Source organism: Seriola lalandi, unplaced genomic scaffold (assembly GCF_002814215.2).
Source record: "Seriola lalandi dorsalis isolate HSWRI2012SDOR001 ecotype SW California unplaced genomic scaffold, Sedor1 jcf7180002054845, whole genome shotgun sequence".
NCBI classification, from domain to species: Eukaryota; Metazoa; Chordata; class Actinopteri; order Carangiformes; family Carangidae; genus Seriola; species Seriola lalandi.
Genome location: NW_019525398.1, coordinates 104,216 through 121,682, shown reverse-complemented (window position 1 = coordinate 121,682; position 17,467 = coordinate 104,216). Strand labels below are relative to the sequence as shown.

General features: G+C 45.2%; 2 protein-coding genes across 6 annotated transcripts in view; both read left to right on the top strand.

Moving 5' to 3' along the window:
• The window catches only part of apc (APC regulator of WNT signaling pathway), a 21,321-nt gene extending 13,505 nt beyond the window's left edge, over nt 1–7,816 (top strand). For all 4 annotated transcript variants that reach the window (XM_023426884.2, XM_087179464.1, XM_087179463.1 and 1 more), the window contains 5 exons: nt 994–1,133; nt 1,211–1,288; nt 1,367–1,483; nt 1,568–1,782; nt 1,868–7,816. In XM_023426884.2, the coding sequence (XP_023282652.1) occupies nt 994–1,133; nt 1,211–1,288; nt 1,367–1,483; nt 1,568–1,782; nt 1,868–6,812 (5,495 nt within the window). In that variant the 3' untranslated portion in view covers nt 6,813–7,816. The remainder of the gene's footprint in view (nt 1–993; nt 1,134–1,210; nt 1,289–1,366; nt 1,484–1,567; nt 1,783–1,867) is intronic.
• A 1,348-nt stretch (nt 7,817–9,164) lies between these two features.
• Nucleotides 9,165–17,241, top strand: fsd1l (fibronectin type III and SPRY domain containing 1-like). 2 transcript variants are annotated; one of them, XM_023426872.2, is made up of 13 exons: nt 9,165–9,259; nt 9,970–10,065; nt 10,170–10,301; nt 10,546–10,647; nt 10,767–10,789; nt 11,321–11,442; nt 12,192–12,419; nt 12,783–12,881; nt 13,192–13,321; nt 14,910–14,995; nt 15,414–15,668; nt 15,943–16,031; nt 16,441–17,241. In XM_023426872.2, the coding sequence occupies exons 1-13, from the start codon at nt 9,245–9,247 to the stop codon at nt 16,540–16,542; spliced, it is 1,479 nt and encodes a 492-aa protein (XP_023282640.1). In that variant the 5' UTR covers nt 9,165–9,244; the 3' UTR covers nt 16,543–17,241. The 2 variants fall into 2 exon arrangements, with proteins under 2 accessions (XP_023282640.1, XP_023282639.1); XM_023426871.2 differs by having other exon boundaries at nt 14,907–14,995.
• Nucleotides 17,242–17,467: the final 226 nt, after the last annotated feature.

Here is a 17,467-nt window from a genome sequence, read left to right as displayed (position 1 = left end):
TGTCCCTCCTGGTCTTGACTCTGGGTCTGTGTCCCTCCCGGTCCTGGTCTTGACTCTGGGTCTCTGTCCCTCCTGGTCTTGACTCTGGGTCTCTGTCCCTCCCGGTCTTGACTCTGGGTCTGTGTTCCTCCCGGTCTTGACTCTGGGTCTCTGTCCCTCCCGGTCCTGGTCTTGACTCTGGGTCTCTGTCCCTCCTGGTCTTGACTCTGGGTCTTTGTCCCTCCCGGTCCTGGTCTTGACTCTGGGTCTCTGTTCCTCCCGGTCCTGGTCTTGACTCTGGGTCTCTGTCCCTCCTGGTCTTGACTCTGGGTCTCTGTCCCTCCCGGTCTTGACTCTGGGTCTGTGTTCCTCCGGGTCTTGACTCTGGGTCTCTGTCCCTCCTGGTCTTGACTCTGGGTCTTTGTCCCTCCCGGTCCTGGTCTTGACTCTGGGTCTCTGTCCCTCCCGGTCCTGGTCTTGACTCTGGGTCTCTGTCCCTCCCGGTCTTGACTCTGGGTCTGTGTTCCTCCGGGTCTTGACTCTGGGTCTCTGTCCCTCCTGGTCTTGACTCTGGGTCTTTGTCCCTCCCGGTCCTGGTCTTGACTCTGGATCTCTGTCCCTCCCGGTCCTGGTCTTGACTCTGGGTTTCTGTCCCTCCCGGTCTTGCCTCTGGGTCTCTGTTCCTCCCGGTCCTGGTCTTGACTCTGGGTCTCTGTCCCTCCCGGTCCTGGTCTTGACTCTGGGTCTGAGTTCCTCCCGGGTCTTGACTCTGGGTCTGTGTTCCTCCCGGTCCTGGTCTGACTCTGGGTCTGCGTTCCTCCCGGTCCTGGTCTTGACTCTGGGTCTCTGTCCACCCTGGTCTTGACTCTCGGTCTGTGTTCCTCCCGGTCCTGGTCTTGACTCTGGGTCTGTGTTCCTCCGGGTCGTGACTCTGGGTCTCTGTCCCTCCCTGGTCTTGACTCTGGGTCTGCGTTCCTCCCGGTCCTGGTCTTGACTCTGGGTCTCTGTCCTCAGGTGGTCTGCAGGCGGTGGCCGAGCTGCTGCAGGTGGACTGTGAGATGTTCGGTCTGAGTAGCGATCACTACAGCGTCACTCTGCGGCGGTACGCCGGCATGGCGCTCACTAACCTGACATTCGGTGACGTGGCCAACAAGGTTTGTCATCGCTCATCGTCACACTCTCTACGCTGTGCTGTCACAGCCTTTTATAAACACCTTTCATTTCCCATCAGGCCACGCTGTGCTCCATGAAGGGCTGCATGAGAGCGATGGTTGCCCAGCTGAAGTCTGAGAGTGAAGACCTGCAGCAGGTACCTTTACCTGTTACCGTGGCAAATGTTTGGCACCTGTTACCACGGTGCTTCCCGCTGACTTTTGTCTGTTTTCAGGTGATAGCAAGCGTTTTGAGGAACTTGTCATGGCGTGCTGATGTGAACAGTAAGAAGACGCTACGGGAGGTCGGCAGCGTGCGAGCGCTGATGGGCTGCGCCCTGGAGGTCCAGAAGGTAAATAAAAACATTTATTCATGTTTGATTGTTTTTGTACTGAGCGCGCTCGTAATCTCTTCTTCTGTGGTGTTTCTCCTTCAGGAGTCGACTCTGAAGTCCGTACTGAGCGCGCTCTGGAACCTGTCGGCTCACTGCACAGAGAACAAGGCGGACATCTGTGCGGTGGACGGCGCTCTGGCGTTTCTGGTGGGAACTCTGACTCATCGAAGCCACACCAACACACTCGCCATCATCGAGAGCGGCGGCGGCATCCTGCGCAACGTGTCCAGCCTCATCGCCACCAATGAAGCGCACAGGTAAATGTCTGACACCAGATAAACGGTATGGATGGCGAGCGGCTGAATCCTGATGTGTCTGTGCTACCTCTGTGTCGTCTCACAGGCAGATCCTGCGGGAGCATGGCTGCCTGCCGACGCTGCTGCAGCACCTGAAGTCTCACAGTCTGACCATCGTGTCCAACGCCTGCGGGACGCTCTGGAACCTGTCAGCTCGAGACGCCAAAGACCAGGAGGCGTTATGGGAGCTGGGTGCCGTGGGCATGCTGCGTAACCTCATCCACTCCCGTCACAAGATGATCGCCATGGGCAGCGCCGCCGCCCTGCGCAACCTGATGGCCAACCGCCCAGCACGCTACAAGGACGCCAGTGTGGTGTCACCCGGTGCCGGTGCCCCATCGCTGCAAGCCCGCAAACAGAAGGCGTTGTTCGAGGAGCTGGACGCGCAGCAGCTGTCTGAAACTTTTGACAACATCGACAACCTGAGCCCCAAGGCTGCACACAGGAAGGGGCGGGGCTGTAATGGCGCCGGAGGAGGAGGGAACGCGACGCGCTCATATGCAAACACGCCAGTGCTGTCAAGCCCAAAGAATGGAGACGGATCAAAGAGGACAGGGGAGGAGTCAGCGTACCCTCGGCCGGTTTTCCCACCCAGCGTCCGAGCGTCCAGCGACAGCCTCAACAGTGTGACGAGCGCCGACGGCTACGGCAACCGTGGCAAGACAAAACCTTCATCGGAGCCGTTCTACTCGTCGGACGAGAGCGGAGCCAACAAGTGCTGCGTCTACAGGAAGTACCCGGCTGATCTGGCCCACAAGATCCGCAGCGCCAATCACATGGCTGATGATGATGGTGCAGAACTGGACACGCCCATCAACTACAGCCTGAAGTACTCTGACGAACAGCTGAATTCTGGGAGACAGAGTCCGAGTCACCGCGGCGGCATCGAGAGTGACGATGATGACGGACAGGACGCCAGGCTGAGGCGGAGGAACGACGGCAGCGAATCGGGAGCGAGCAGCCGCATGGCATCTGTTCCGCAGCCGCGCTATGTTGTTGTCACGGCAACATCAAACTACAGCAGTGACTCGACAGGCGAACAGCCAATAGACTACAGCCTGAAGTACGGCACCGAGGCCCGCAAACCACTGTTCAAGTCAGAAGAGACTGCCGCCCCCTCCCTGCCCCCTCCTGCTTCCACTTCTGCTAGTAAGCTCCGACCCCCTCCTCCTCCAGCCAATCGGGGAGTGTCTAAAAGCAACCAGGAGTCAACGCAGACGTACTGTGTGGAGGACACACCCATCTGTTTCTCCAGAGGCAGCTCGCTGTCATCGCTGTCATCGGAGGAGGAAGAGGATGGTGATGTCATCGGGAGAAAGAGGAGGGGTGGAAGTGGCGGAGGTGGCAACGATTACCCGACACTTCCTGTCAGTGAGAAAGACGCACATGAGCAGCAGCAGCAGCGGCAGCAGAAGGAGGCAGAGAGCCAGACTGCCGCCGCTCCTTCTACACGAGGGCGACGAGGTCATCACCACCACCACGGCCATGCCCACCACCACCACCACCACCATGTGACATCATCATCCGGTGCCAGGACTCCTAAAAGCCCACCAGAGCAGCCGTATGCTCAGGAGACTCCGCTGATGTTCAGCCGCTGCACATCAGTCAGCTCCCTCGACAGCTTCTCCACCTCCTCCATCGCCAGCTCCGTGCGCTCAAGTGAGCCGTGTAGCGGCGTGCCGAGTGGCGTGGTCAGCCCCAGTGACCTGCCCGACAGCCCCGGACAGACAATGCCGCCGAGCCGCGCCAAGACGCCGCCGCCTCCGCAGACGCAGAAGACCAAGGAGGAGGAGACAGCCAAGAAGAAGGACGAAGAGGAGAGCAGCACTGATGTCCTGCTGCACTTCGCCACCGAGAGCACGCCGCATGGCTTCTCCCGAGCCTCCAGTCTGAGCGCGCTCAGTCTGGATGAGCCGTACATCGCAGCGGAGATGAAGAAGAAGGAGGAGGAGGAGGGAGTGAGCGAGGAGAGGAAGGAGGAGGTGGCGAAGCCGATCCTCGACGAGTCGGACGACGACGACGACATCGAGATCCTGGAGGCGTGCATCAACATGGCCATGCCTAAGTCGTCACGGAAACCAAAGAAACAGCAACAAGCAGTGCCACGGAAACCCAGCCAGCTTCCTGTCTACAAGCTCCTCCCACCTCAAAGCCGCACCCAATCACAGCAGAGGAAGGATGTGCCGCTGCCGCCGCCGGAGGAGGTGCCGAGAGTTTACTGCGTGGAGGGAACACCGCTCAACTTCTCCACCGCCACCTCGCTAAGTGATCTCACCATCGACTCTCCGCCAAATGAGGAGGCAGCAGCTGTCATACCTCTGGCGCCGCCCACCTCCATCCAAAGGAGGCGACCCGGACTTCCCGAGGGTGAAAACGGTGATGACATTCTCGCCGAGTGCATCAGTGCCGCCATGCCCAAAGCCAAACCCAGGAAACCAATCAGAGCGGCAGCAAATGGCGAGCATCTCCAAGCCCCGCCCCTCCCCCCTCCTCTTCCTCCTCCAGCCCCGCCTCCTCTTTGCTCTCAGCAACAAAAGAAGAAGCCGACATCGCCAGTGAAGCCAATGCCCCAGCGGGTGGCGTACGGTGTTGCCACGGCAACAGCCACTAAAGCAAAACCAGGGTTCGCCTTCGACTCGCCACGACACTACACGCCCATCGAGGGAACACCGTGCTGCTTCTCACGCAATGACTCGCTGAGCTCCCTTGACTTTGACGAAGACGATGGTGGGGGCGACAAGGATGAAGAGGAAAAGAAAATAAAAGAAGAAGGCAGGAAGAGGAAGCAGCAGACTGCGGCCGTCTTCCCTCGAACTAAACCTGCGACAAATCAGATGGCGACGGACGAGAAGCAGAAGTTCGCCATCGAGGACACGCCTGTCTGCTTCTCCAGGAACTCCTCGCTGAGCTCGCTGAGTGACATCGACCAGGAGAACAACAACAAGGAGTTTGCGCCACCACCGCCAGAGCAACAAGACGGAGGCAAAGCAGGAACAAAGTCTCCTCCCACGCAGGCCGAGTCGAAGCCCCGCCCCCCCGCAGCCAGTGGCTACGCCCCCAAAGCCTTCCATGTGGAGGACACGCCTGTCTGCTTCTCCAGGAACTCGTCGCTCAGCTCGCTCAGCATCGACTCCGAGGACGATCTGCTGCAGGAGTGTATCAGCTCCGCCATGCCGAAGAAGAAGAAGAAAGCTGCTGCCGCTGCTGCTGCCCCCGCCGCCATAGCCACGGCCCTTCCTGTTCCCAAAGCCGATGATGGCATTTTGGCTGAGGAGGAGCCTTCAGAGGCGCCGAGAAGCCCCGCCTCCCCGGATTCAGAGTCGTTTGATTGGAAGGCGATTCAAGAGGGCGCCAACTCCATCGTCAGCAGCTTGAACGCTGCCGCAGCTGCCTCGTCGCTGTCCCGCCAACCATCATCAGACTCAGACTCGGTCCTCTCCCTGAAGTCTGTAGGCTCACCATTCCGGCTCCCGACGGCCAATAACCACGCAGAAGAAGAGGAGATGGAGGAGAAGGAGGAGGTGAAACGAGGAGCAAGGATCCTGAAGCCAGGAGAGCGCAGCACGATGGAGGCCAAGAAGAAGAAGGAAGAGGAAGAGGAGGAGGAGGCTGCGAAGGCGGTGAGAGGCGGGAAGAAGGTGTACAGGAGTCTGATCACAGGAAAGCCGAGGGCAGAGCCAGCAGCCAGGGGGCGGAGCAAACCCAGAGCAGCAGCCGTGGCCAAAGCTCCGGGCAGCGGTGACGACAGAGGAGGCGGGTCGTCACGGGACTCCACGCCGTCTCGCTCCTCCACAGCAGCCAATCAGAAAGGAGGGAAGCTGTCGCAGCTGCCACGCACAGCGTCTCCAGGAAGTGCGTCATCATCATCTTCGACCTCCAGGCCGGCCAAGCAGAGCGTAGCGGCGAGGAGCAATGGTGGTATCCCTAGGAGCGAGTCAGCCTCAAGGGTCGGCGGCTCTGTGGCAGCAAAAAAGCAGAAAGCAGAGCCTGAGAAGCCGGCGCTTGTTCGCCAGTCAACCTTTATCAAAGAGACTCCGAGTCCGACGCTGAAGAGGAAGCTGGAGGAGTCCGCTGCAGCCGCCGCCGCCGCTTCAGAGTCGCCGTCCAGTCCTGACACACCGCTACCGCCAACAACTAGGAGACACGACGTCAACCGCTCACACTCTGAGAGCCCCTCGCGCCCACAGGAAGTGACATCATCACGTTTCAGCCGCACCGGCACGTGGAAGCGGGAAAACAGTGGCGGTGGAGGTGGAGGGAGTGGCGGGAAACACTCAACATCCTTACCACGCGTTGGGACATGGAAACGGACAGGAAGCTCGTCGTCAATACTGTCAGCGTCCTCAGAGTCCAGCGAAAAGGGGCGGAGTGAGGAGGAGGGCGCCATGAGGTCGAAGGGGACATGGAGGAAGGTGAAGAGCGGCAGCACTTCGACGGCCGGCCGCAGCTTCACCGACAAATCAGAGGATGTGTGGGTTCGTCTGGAGGACTGTCCGGTCAACAACCCGCGCTCCTCCTCTTCCTGTTCAGCCCGCTCTCCCACCGCCACCAACGCCCCACCTATCATCGACAGCCCCGCCCCCTCAAAGATCCCGTCCTCCTCCTCTTCCTCCTCCTCCAACCTGAACCTGCGTCGCAGCTGTGAAAGCCTTGACGACAAGCCGCCGCCCCCTGACCGGCAGCAACCACAACAACAGCAGCCGCAGCGCGGTCAGCAGCGCAGCGGTGCTGTGGCTGCTCGAGTCAGCCCTTTCAACTACACGCCAAGCCCGAGGAAGAGCAACGCCGACGTAACCACCACTGCCACAGCAACCAGCACGACATCATCATCAACTACCCCCACACGACCTTCACTCATCCCCACGCCTGTCACCAAAAAACGGGAGCCAAAGGGTGGAGAGGGCGGCGGTGGCAATGGTGGCGGCAGTGGTGGCGGTGGCAACGGTGGTGGCGGTGGCGAGCGAGGCTCGTACATCGTGACATCAGTGTGAAGAATCCGGACACACAATGGCTGCCCCAGTTGGGACAGTGTAAATATGGAGGGAGAAAAGTGTTTGTGAACTGAACTGTACAGGAAGTGAATCTGTATTTAAGTGCTAGCCCAACCCCCTCACCTCCCTCCTCTGCCCTCATTGGCTCCTCTCACCTGTCAGTCAAGCTTCTTTATTCAAAGAGAGAAAACTTTAAAAAAGAACTTTTTATGTTTTTATACCACTAAAATGATGTGTAGCGCTTAGCTCCGCCCTTCTGCCTGTGTCCCTGCATGGCCCCGCCCCCACCCTTAATGATGACAGTTACCATGGTGACATAACGATGATGATAATGATAACAATGTTCCTGCTAGCTGTAGCGTCTGAGCTGATTCTGCTCTTCTGGAAGTTTTCATGTTTTTTTGAATGGAGTTTGGTTCCGATGAAAAACGTGAAGGTCTGAACTGTGATGAATTTTTTTTTTTTTTTTTTAACTGAAGATCTGATGAAAAATTTAACTTTAAAAAATCTGAGAATTTCCTCATCTGAAATCACCAGTTCAGTTTTCTAACATTTTTCTAACTGGATCTGGTTCAGACCGGTTCAGACCGGTTCAGACCAGGACCTGGTAGCGTCACAGAAACAGGTTTTCCTCAGAACCTCACTCTTCACTCACAAACTGCTTTTACTCCAGGGAGGGAAGTTTGCTGCGACTGAACTGTAGAAATTTAAAACTGAAACACTTTGAAACTGGTTTGAGGAAACTGCTGAAAACTTCCCGCTCTGTGTCGCCTTGGAAACTAATAACACTGTAAAACGTAAGTTATTGCTGTAAAACCTTAAAACCTTTTAACTTTGAAGCACATAATGTAAAACAAAATGATTTTTGCCAAAACGTTTCCACAGTTTTATTCATGGCTGTAAGTTGATTTTCACTGTTTTTATGTTGCTGGAGGAAAAAGGCAAAAACTTTTTGGTGAAATGTTACGACGATAACAAATAAAATTCAACATTTTAGGTGCAAACTGGGCCGTGTGTTTTTATTGGTGTGTTTCAATGAAGTAATAAAGTTTGTGCTTGTACGGAGGCCTTGAAGGAACATGAGATTCACAGAGAATGTACGCTCAGAACTTTCTCTCACATTGTATTTATTTCAAAATAAAACTTTTCATGGAATATTACGATCTCGTATATCGCAGACAATTATTTGAGAAGTTAACATAACAAGAGTTTTGTGTCTCAGAAATGACAAGTTAAACTTGTAAAATGTGACTGATATTTATTTTATAGTGTCTTTGAAGTTTGCACTTCTGTTAGCTTTTAACTTGAAGGTTTCCACCAGAACAATATTCCATATATATAATATATACCAAAAGTCTCTGTCTTAATCAGCTTTTACTTTGAAGGACATAAATGACTGCTAATTGTCCTTGTGAGCTTTTATTTTGAGGGTGTTTCTTCTGTATTTTCATTTGATTTTCTGATTGTTTTAATTGATTGACCAGCAGAGGGCATGTCTGTTTACACCATAAAGAAATTGTTTTTTTTTTTTTTAATTCAACGTTAATATTTGACGTCCCTTCTCTTCCCGTATCCCATGATCTTTTGTGCCAGAAGTGTAAACGTTAATAATGAAATAAATACTGTAAATAAATTAGTGAATATGTGTCGGAGAAGTTTTCGGCTATTACTGGAGGAAAATGGTTTCATCAGCTGAAAGGTGAGAAGTTTATTATATTATTATTATTATTATCATTGTGTCGTAGCTTGTAGAAAAACTGACGGAGCCACTTTGAGTTTTTAACATCCAATTCTGTATTTTCATTTTTTCTTGGATTCAGTTCTGTTCAAGCATAAATACCATATATATATATATATATATACATATACATATACACATATATATACATATATGTGTGTGTGTGTGTGTATATACGATGGTGTGTGTATATACACTGACCTGTCAATATACACTGTATATATTACAGTATGACTAAATGTAAACTAAAATGCTTCCAAAATTTCACCAGTTTTTAAAAATAAAATACATGTAAACGTGTTCAGATGATGAATGTTATTTCTACTATTTTACACCTTCATATGAATATAGAGATTAACTCATTATTATTACTATTATTATTATTAATATTATTATTATTATTATATTATTTAATGGTTAATAGTGAATAAAATAGAGTAATGCTGTGTCACGTGTATTAATACTGTTTGTGTTGAGACTGAGCTAAAAATAAATAAAATAATAAATTACATCCGCACTAAAACCCGTCAGAGGGTTGCCATCTCAGTATCAGACCATTATTTTGACAGTGCAGACAGGAAGTCAAGCTGTGATGTTATGTGATTTCACTTCCTGTCAGTGCCCACATCTTCCCCCTCTCTCCCTCTCTCTCTCTCCCTCTCTCTCTCTCTCTCTCTCTCTCTCTCTCTCAGTGATGGACTCTCAGAAGGTAAGAATCGGATCGATTGATGATCAATAATATCTGATTAGTCTGCTGAGGTTCAGTCACATAGACAGCACGCGGACAGAGAGCGATAGAGAGGATTAGCTAGCTGTTAGCGGTTAGCTGTTCATTCTCTCTCCCGTTCAGTTTCTATGTCTCTCTCTCTCTCTCTCTCTCTCTCTCTCTCTCTCTCTCTGGTAGAGTGAGCATCACTCTGAATGAGGGATTTACAGATAAGACTCTCTCTCTCTGGTCTAGTCAGTATCAGCAAGAATGTATTGATCAGCAGGTTATTGATTAATCTTTCTGTTCAGGTTTTTTCTTTCTCCTCTGTAACTCCACCTCCTTCATTCTCTATGTAAGTCGACCTCTCTCTCTGTCAGTGTAACTCTACCTCGCTCTACCACCCCACGCCCCCAATAACCTCAACATGTATTATTTATAAATGAATCAATCCTTTCAGATTATAAATGAATCAATCCTTTCAGATTATTGATGAGTCAGGTGAATGCAGGTGAAAGGTCACATGGTCATATGTCACGGATTATTGATCAGTTCACCTGTTGGACACTTTCAGGTAAATTTGTTACAGCTGGTTGCTGGTGATGTCACAAACACAAGGTGATGTTCAGGTGAACTCGAGTTGCTATGGAAACAGATTTGTGTGAATGTCTTTATAAAAGACGTGTTTGTGTTTTTTTTTGTTTTGTAAACAGGAAGCTCTGCGCAGGATCATTAGCACATTAGCCAATAAAAACGAGGAGCTCCAAAACTTCCTGGAAACAGTCGATAACACACTGGCAGGACTGCAGGTCAGAAGCTGAGGGGGAGGGGCTTAGAGAGGCGGGAAAATATTAAAATATTAACGTAAAAAAACAGTGACAACAACAACAACAAAAAAACTTTGTCCAATCAGGGGGAGTCATGTAAGGTGATGTCAGATCTGGAGGCAGAGCTTGAGCAGCTAAGCTCGGCCCTGGAGGAGAAGGGGGCGGAGCTCCGTTACATCATCAGAGAGGAGAAGCGCAGAAAGGAGGCGGAGCTGCAGGTGAATTTGAATTTATTTAGTTTGACTCAATATTATTATTTTTTTTATTTTGTTCATTTCAAACTTTTTATGTTTTTTAATAAATAAAATGTTAGGGCTAGTTGTTTTTAGACATTTTAGACAAACTTTAAGTTTCTCATTTTGTCAATTTTTTTTAACTCTCAGTTTTCTGTCTATGTCTCGTCATCTCCCGTTTATTTCAGAGTTTTTGAAAATAGTTTTCCGGTTTGTTGTTGTTTTTCAGAAGCAGCTGTCGGAGGGAAAGTGTGCTCTGCTTTCATGTGAAGAATTGCTGGAGTTTGCAAATCAAACACTGACCATCACCACTGAAGAAGAATTCCTGCAGGTAGTTGACAAACTACAGAGTAAACAAACATTAACATGAATAAAACAACTTTGATATTATAATCAAACTTTAAATAAGACTCACTTATTTAAAGTTTCTTTTATCTGTTTCATTTTCAGGCTGCAAAACAAATCAAAGAAAGGTTTGTTCACAGTTAAAATATATTTTAATATGAACATGAAATAAAGTTTCTGTTCTAATTTATATTTATATTTATTTATATATAGTTTATTAAATGCTGAAGTTTTGTCATTTTTAGTTAAATTTCATCCTGTTTATTGTCATTGTTCAGTTGTCGCCGCATTTTATATCATTTAATCATTTTTCTTTTGTTTTCGTTTCTTTTTCTTCCTTTATCTATTTTTTGTTTTGGTCTTTTATTTTCTCTTTGCTATTTTTGTTTTTGTTTTTGATTTTCTGCAGTCATTGTTTTTTGGAATTAAACTTTTATCATTCATTTTATCTAAAATCTTTTATTATTTAATTGTTTAAAAATTTCTTATTTTCTTTCTTCTTCATGTTTAAACTAACAAAGTTAAGCTTTATAAATAAATTGCAGCTCTGAAATCATTTGCATGTAAACCACGCCCCCTGACAACATAACCCCGCCTCAAAACACTAACACGTAACACTCCCCCCTCCCCGTCGGTACCCTGCCCCCTCCTGTTCCCAGGGTTACAATGGCTCCAGCGTTTCGGCTGACAACTCGTCCAGCAGTGTCGGAGAACATGACACAATTCACCGTTGACTTCAGTGCGGAGAGGGTGGGGCTTCAACGACTTCACTTCCTGCCAGGTGAGACATCAGCGAATTCATTTTTCCACAGTTCAGCTTCTTCAGGTAAAACACAGTTTTACACTTCAGCTGTTAGTCAGGAAATGCACTTCCTAATTGTTTATTATTTTATTAATTAATTTACTTGTAATTTATTATGTTATTGTCTTTGTCTTTTGTCTTTAAATAAAATTTTAAAAGATCAAAATTAAATATCTGAAATAAAAATCAAGTTCTGGCAAAAGAAAATTTAATAGAAATGAAAAATGAAAGTTTCACAATAATAAACAAAAGATCAACAACAATAAAACAACACTATCATTTGATTTTGTGTTTATTTGTTTCATCTTTTTAATCTTTTCATCCTCTCTACCTATTTCAAAGTTATTCTTTAAACTTTTTTCAGATTTATTTTTATAATTATTTTGAATTTTTACAGTCAAGATAATTATTTACAGTGTGTTATTTATTGATTTGTGTTTGTCTTTTATCTTGAATATTTTCTTTTTTCTTCCTTGATAAAACAATTTTAACTCAGTTTTCACTTGTTCCTGATCTTTTTACCATAACAAATGGTCTTCATAAGTTTACTCAATGGTCATCTTACCTGTGAATGTCCCATGATTCAGTGCTATTTTCTTAGAATCACAGGAAGTTCAAACATTTATATTTTCCATGACAACTGAGCAAACTCCATCTGCTAATGACGATGGCGTGAGACAGTTGAGATTTTGGAAACGTTTCTTGTTTTGACGGTGTATTTTTTACAGTACCCAGAGCTCCAGAGATTGACTTCTCGAGCTGTGTTGTCTATGACAACAACATCACGGTTGCCTGGCGACCAGCCAGTGAGGCCAACAGTGAGGGTATCAACGCACCAAATGAACGCTACGAACTCGAATACAAAAAAACGAACCGCGACAGCTCGCTGAGAGCCACAGGAGAGGCATGCTGGGAAAAAATCTCTGACATCACAGAGACTCAGGTCACCATCTCAGGTGAGATGTCAGAGGTCACAGTAAACCTTAACCCTGAAAAGTACTGAACCATCAGTGTAGTTAGAATTTTTTTACATTGTGACTCCATAACACCATAGCCTGTAAAGCTAACCTTAACCATTAGCCTTAACCTTAAGCTAGCACTGGACCTGATTTGGTCCCAACTTTAATAGTTTTTGGTGTGGAAGGAGATCAATCTTTATTCTTGGGGTCCTACTACTGTACGCTTTGCCCGTATGGACAGGGAATGAATCTAATTCTTGTCCTAACCTGGAGCATCAGGACGACATCGGCTCTGCGGGATGCCATTTCATTGGATTTTAAATTGAATAGTTTTATTATAAAATATATAATGTCTTTCAGGTCTGAAGTTTGACTCTCGCTTTGTCATTGTTCGAGTTCGAGCAAAAAACAAAACAGCAGCTGGAGAGTTCTCTGAGCCTGTCACCATGGAAACCAGAGGTGAACAAACAAATGGTTTAATGAGTGGATGAAAGAAAGGATGAATGAATGAATGGTTGAATGGACGGATGAGTGGACATTGTTTGAAGGAGTGAAGAATGAGACAGACAACAAAGTTGTGTTAAAAGAAAGAGAGGTCTCACTGTGTCAAATACATAAAGTAAAAACAGAAGTAAAGTTGAACTCCTCATTTCAGGGCGAGAGACATTAAGACAAAATGAGAGAGAGAGAGAGAGATAAAAAATGTGAAACTCAAAGATCAAAACCAAAAGTTAAAAATGAAATTCATTTCTTATTTATTTATTTGCAGCATTTAACTTTGGCTTCGATGCGTCAACGGCCCACGCTGAGCTGAAGGTTCAGGGTGACACGGTGACCTGGGAGCCTCAGGGGGTCAAAGGTCATGACCCCAGACTCAGAGGCAAAGAAAGTAAAAGCAGGTGAAGAAACGTGCCAGTTATGAAGTTTTAATCTTTAAAACTTTATTTATATATTTGTGTTGTTGACGTGTAGACGGCCATGTTTACTGCAGGTCATCATTATAAACACTATAAATGTATTTTACACAAACACATAATAATGATTTGATTATGAAGAGAACCAATCAGACACTAATAGATAGTTAATACAAAACCTAATATTCTTCAGCTTTATATTACAGCTCTGAAACTAATGATGCACAAGTACATGAAGTACTGATACGTACATGTGGTACATGATACATGATGTGATTTAATAATGATAATAATAATAATAATAATCTGTCTTGTCCACAGGCTGGTTAAAACACATCATAAACTCATAAACAATACATTAGCACAACAATAAAGATCAACAATAAATACAATAATAAACAACAACACTGGAGGGAACAGACAAAAACACAAAGCGGAAATAAGGTGAAAATTTTACATTTTTATTTACAAAACATCTTTATATTAACCAGAGACCATCTCATGATGTCATCACAGCTGACCAATCAGTACTCAGTTATTATTACTATATTATTACATTAGTACGCACTAGTTATTACTACTACTAGGTACAGGTGGAACATGTACAGGTGGACAGGTACAGGTGGACAGGTGCAGGTGGGACAGGTAGGGGTTGACAGGTACAGGTGCAACAGGTACAGGTGGGACAGGTGCAGGTGGGACAGGTAAAGATGGACAAAAACAGGTGGACAGGTAGTTATAACTTTAAAACTTGTTTCTTCAGTATTTCAGTATTTTCTCTGCTGCTGTTTGTTTGTTTGTTTGTTCTTTAACCTTTTTGTCCCTCTTCAGTCTCCGTACTGCGTCCTCTCCGACTCCCTCAGGTAGAGACTGTCTTCGCTGTCTGGTTGCTTAGCAACTGCTGTGTCACCAGTCACCTTTTTCATCCACCATCTCTCCTTCATGCAGCCAATCACATCACTGCTGACATCACTGCTGACATCACATCAGCATTTAATTCTTTAATAATAGCTTCATCTTTGTATTTTTTGAACTCCAACATGTTTTTAACGTATATTTGTACGTTGTTATTTTATTATTTTATCTGTAAACAGGTTAAACTTAAATCAAAATAAATCACCGGTTTCTTCCTGTAGATTTGTTTGATAAGACAATTACAGGGTGAGAGATATTTTAGTCATTTTACAGTAATTTATGTTAAAACTTTAAATTAGTGTTTTTAATTAAAGTCACAGTCTTAACCACATTTTTACTTTAGAGCAATTATTGTAATTTTTATGAAAACTATTATGTTTACACTATTATCAAATAGAAGTTTTGATGTAAGACTTTTGTATATTTTGTACAAATTTGTCCAAATTCTGACACAAATTAATTTCCATTTTCCAGTATTACAATGTTTGTGTTGTTTATTCATGTTTACATCATCTTTTCTGCTGCATCACTGCTTCGACACAACCTCATTGGCTCTTCACGTTGCTGGACTTTTATTTTTATTCTGTGGAAAGTGAAACTGTTTTTCACTCTTTCGCCTGTAACATGTTTACTTTATTGTATTTTATTTCATTAGCAGCAGAAGCGCCACACCGTCACCCAATAAGACGGCAGGAAGTCGAGCTGGACGTGACAGATTCGCTGGAGAGTCGTACACAGTACTAGGTACTACACTGATCCTGCCAATGAATGTCCTTTAAATATAAACTCTGGAGGAAATCGATTTATTAACATACATTAAAATACTCATAATCATTTAAATTGGAGAAAATAAATATTAGAATTATAATTTAAATGTACAAAATACTTGTGAATTGTTGACATCAAACATTAATTGAAAATGAAAAAGTTCTATCATTGATTACCAATGTTAATTATTAGCATGGGCTTTGATTTTGACATTTATAACAAGAATAATTTGAATAGTAGACTTAAATTTTAAAGGTACAACAGAAAAGACTGGTGCCTTTTCTCTTTGGCTTTTATTTTGAAATCATTTTGTTATTTAAAATTTTCTTCACATTAAAAATACATATTTTCTATTTTCAAGACTTTGAATATTTTTTATTCCTCCACCTCCTAGGTGACCAGGAGATGATTGGCGGCTGCCACTACTGGGAGCTCCGCCCCCTGGCGGACTGGAAATCATTCAGTGTGGGTGTGGCCTATCGGGCCAGCCTGGGCCGCTTTGACCAATTAGGGAAGAGCGCCAGCTCGTGGTGTCTCCACGCTAGCCAATGGCTGCAGAGCTCGCTCGCCATCAAACACAACAACCGAGCGAAAGCACTGGATTGGCCACTGCCTCAACGAATTGGAATCTACTGCGACTACGACAATGGTATAAACAAATATTTGTATTGTTTTTATTAAAATTTATGAAGTTTAGAAGTTTAAAACTAGTTTTTACTCTTTAACTGTTTTCAGTTTCACGCTTCAGCTAACTTCAGTTCACTCAACTGTTCACAGTGCACATACACTTCAACTGCTTTCAGTTCAACCTCTCACTGTATTTCACAACTTATTTTAACCATCACAGCGTTTACAGTGTCACCTGAGCTTTCTATCAGCTTGTCATTGTCTTCACATTGATCTGATGTGTCTATGTGTTTCAGGCGATTTGTCATTTATTGACGTCAATCGACTTCGTCTTCTTCACTCCTTCAAAACAAAGTTTAGCCAGCCGCTTGTCCCCGCCTTCACTGTGAGTACTGCAGTAATACTAGAGTAAAACTACAGTAATCCTACACTGTCTCTGCCTTCACTGTGAGTACTACAGTACTACTACAGCAGTACTATACTGTAGTGGTACTGTGGTATTTTTGCTTTAATGGAAACGTAGACTCTTTTTTCATGGTTTAATAATAATGTTGTCGCTTCTTCTTTGGTCTAATAGAAGTTGTGTTTAGTGAATGACTGGAGGACTGTTACTAACATTGAATGTATGAAATATAAACATATAAAGTGTGTGTATATATGTGTAGTACTGTTTATTGCAGGAGTATTTCACTGTTTATCTGTCCTGTGTATTTGTGCAGTACTGTGCAGTGAAGTACTTGTACTCTTGGTATCACAGTACTAACAGTAGTAACAGCAGTAAAATTGCATTGCAGGTTTGGTGCGGTGGTTTCACCATAGCGACGGGTCTGCAGGTGCCGAGCTTCATGGGAAATTTCCTCTCCACCAATCGGAGCCTGAGTAACCTGTCGCAGTGAAACCTCTCTCCTTAAATGATCTCTGTTTATTTTGTTTTTCATACGTCAGAACTTTAATTCTTATGACATATTTCTATTTATTGATTATAATTTAATATAATAAATAATGTATTGCATATAGAAATCATTTGTGAACTGTTGTCAATATAAGATATTTATTTAGATGAAAAAGCAAATTGTATTATAATTTTAAGGCCTATTATGATTTTTTTTTAAATATTGATTATTCTTGCCTGCTCTTATTTTGGGTTAGGGTTAGGGGTTAACCCCTAACCCTAACTCTACCATAACCCTTGACCTGAAGCCATAGTTTTATAGTTTGAGTGCTTTTATTTTAAAGAATACTAATGTCTGTTAATTAGGGCTTTTATTTTGACTGATTTTGTATCACTGAAATTCATATTTTTTCATCTGAATGTCAGACTTTTATTTTGAAGGTAGTAACAGTAACAGAATGTTCCCTAGGGCTTTCATTTTGAAGGTTATGCCCATTTTTTGTTAAAGTTCAGCAGGAAGTAATATGTTTAATTTATGTGAAGGCTTTTTATTGTGAAATACCTTATTAGAGATAGTGTTGTGCATTCCTTCTTCCTGTCATTTTGACTGCGTGGCAGACTTTTATTTTGAAGGTAAATCTGAATGTCACATCCAGTAGATTAAATTTATTTTATTTGTTTATTAAATAAAATATGAAAATACTGAAGGTGGTTTATTACACACGCACAGAATCTGTGTCCAAAGATGAAGAGTCTGAACCTGGTCTGATGGCTCATCTATCAATACCATAATCAATAGTTTTGATCAGTCTTCCACATTTCAAGTCACCTCCTTTGCTGACGTTATTAATGTCTCAACAGGTGAGTACAGGTGAGCCTCAAACAAGAACTGTCAGGTTATTCCAACTCTCCTCTGCCTTAGATAACCC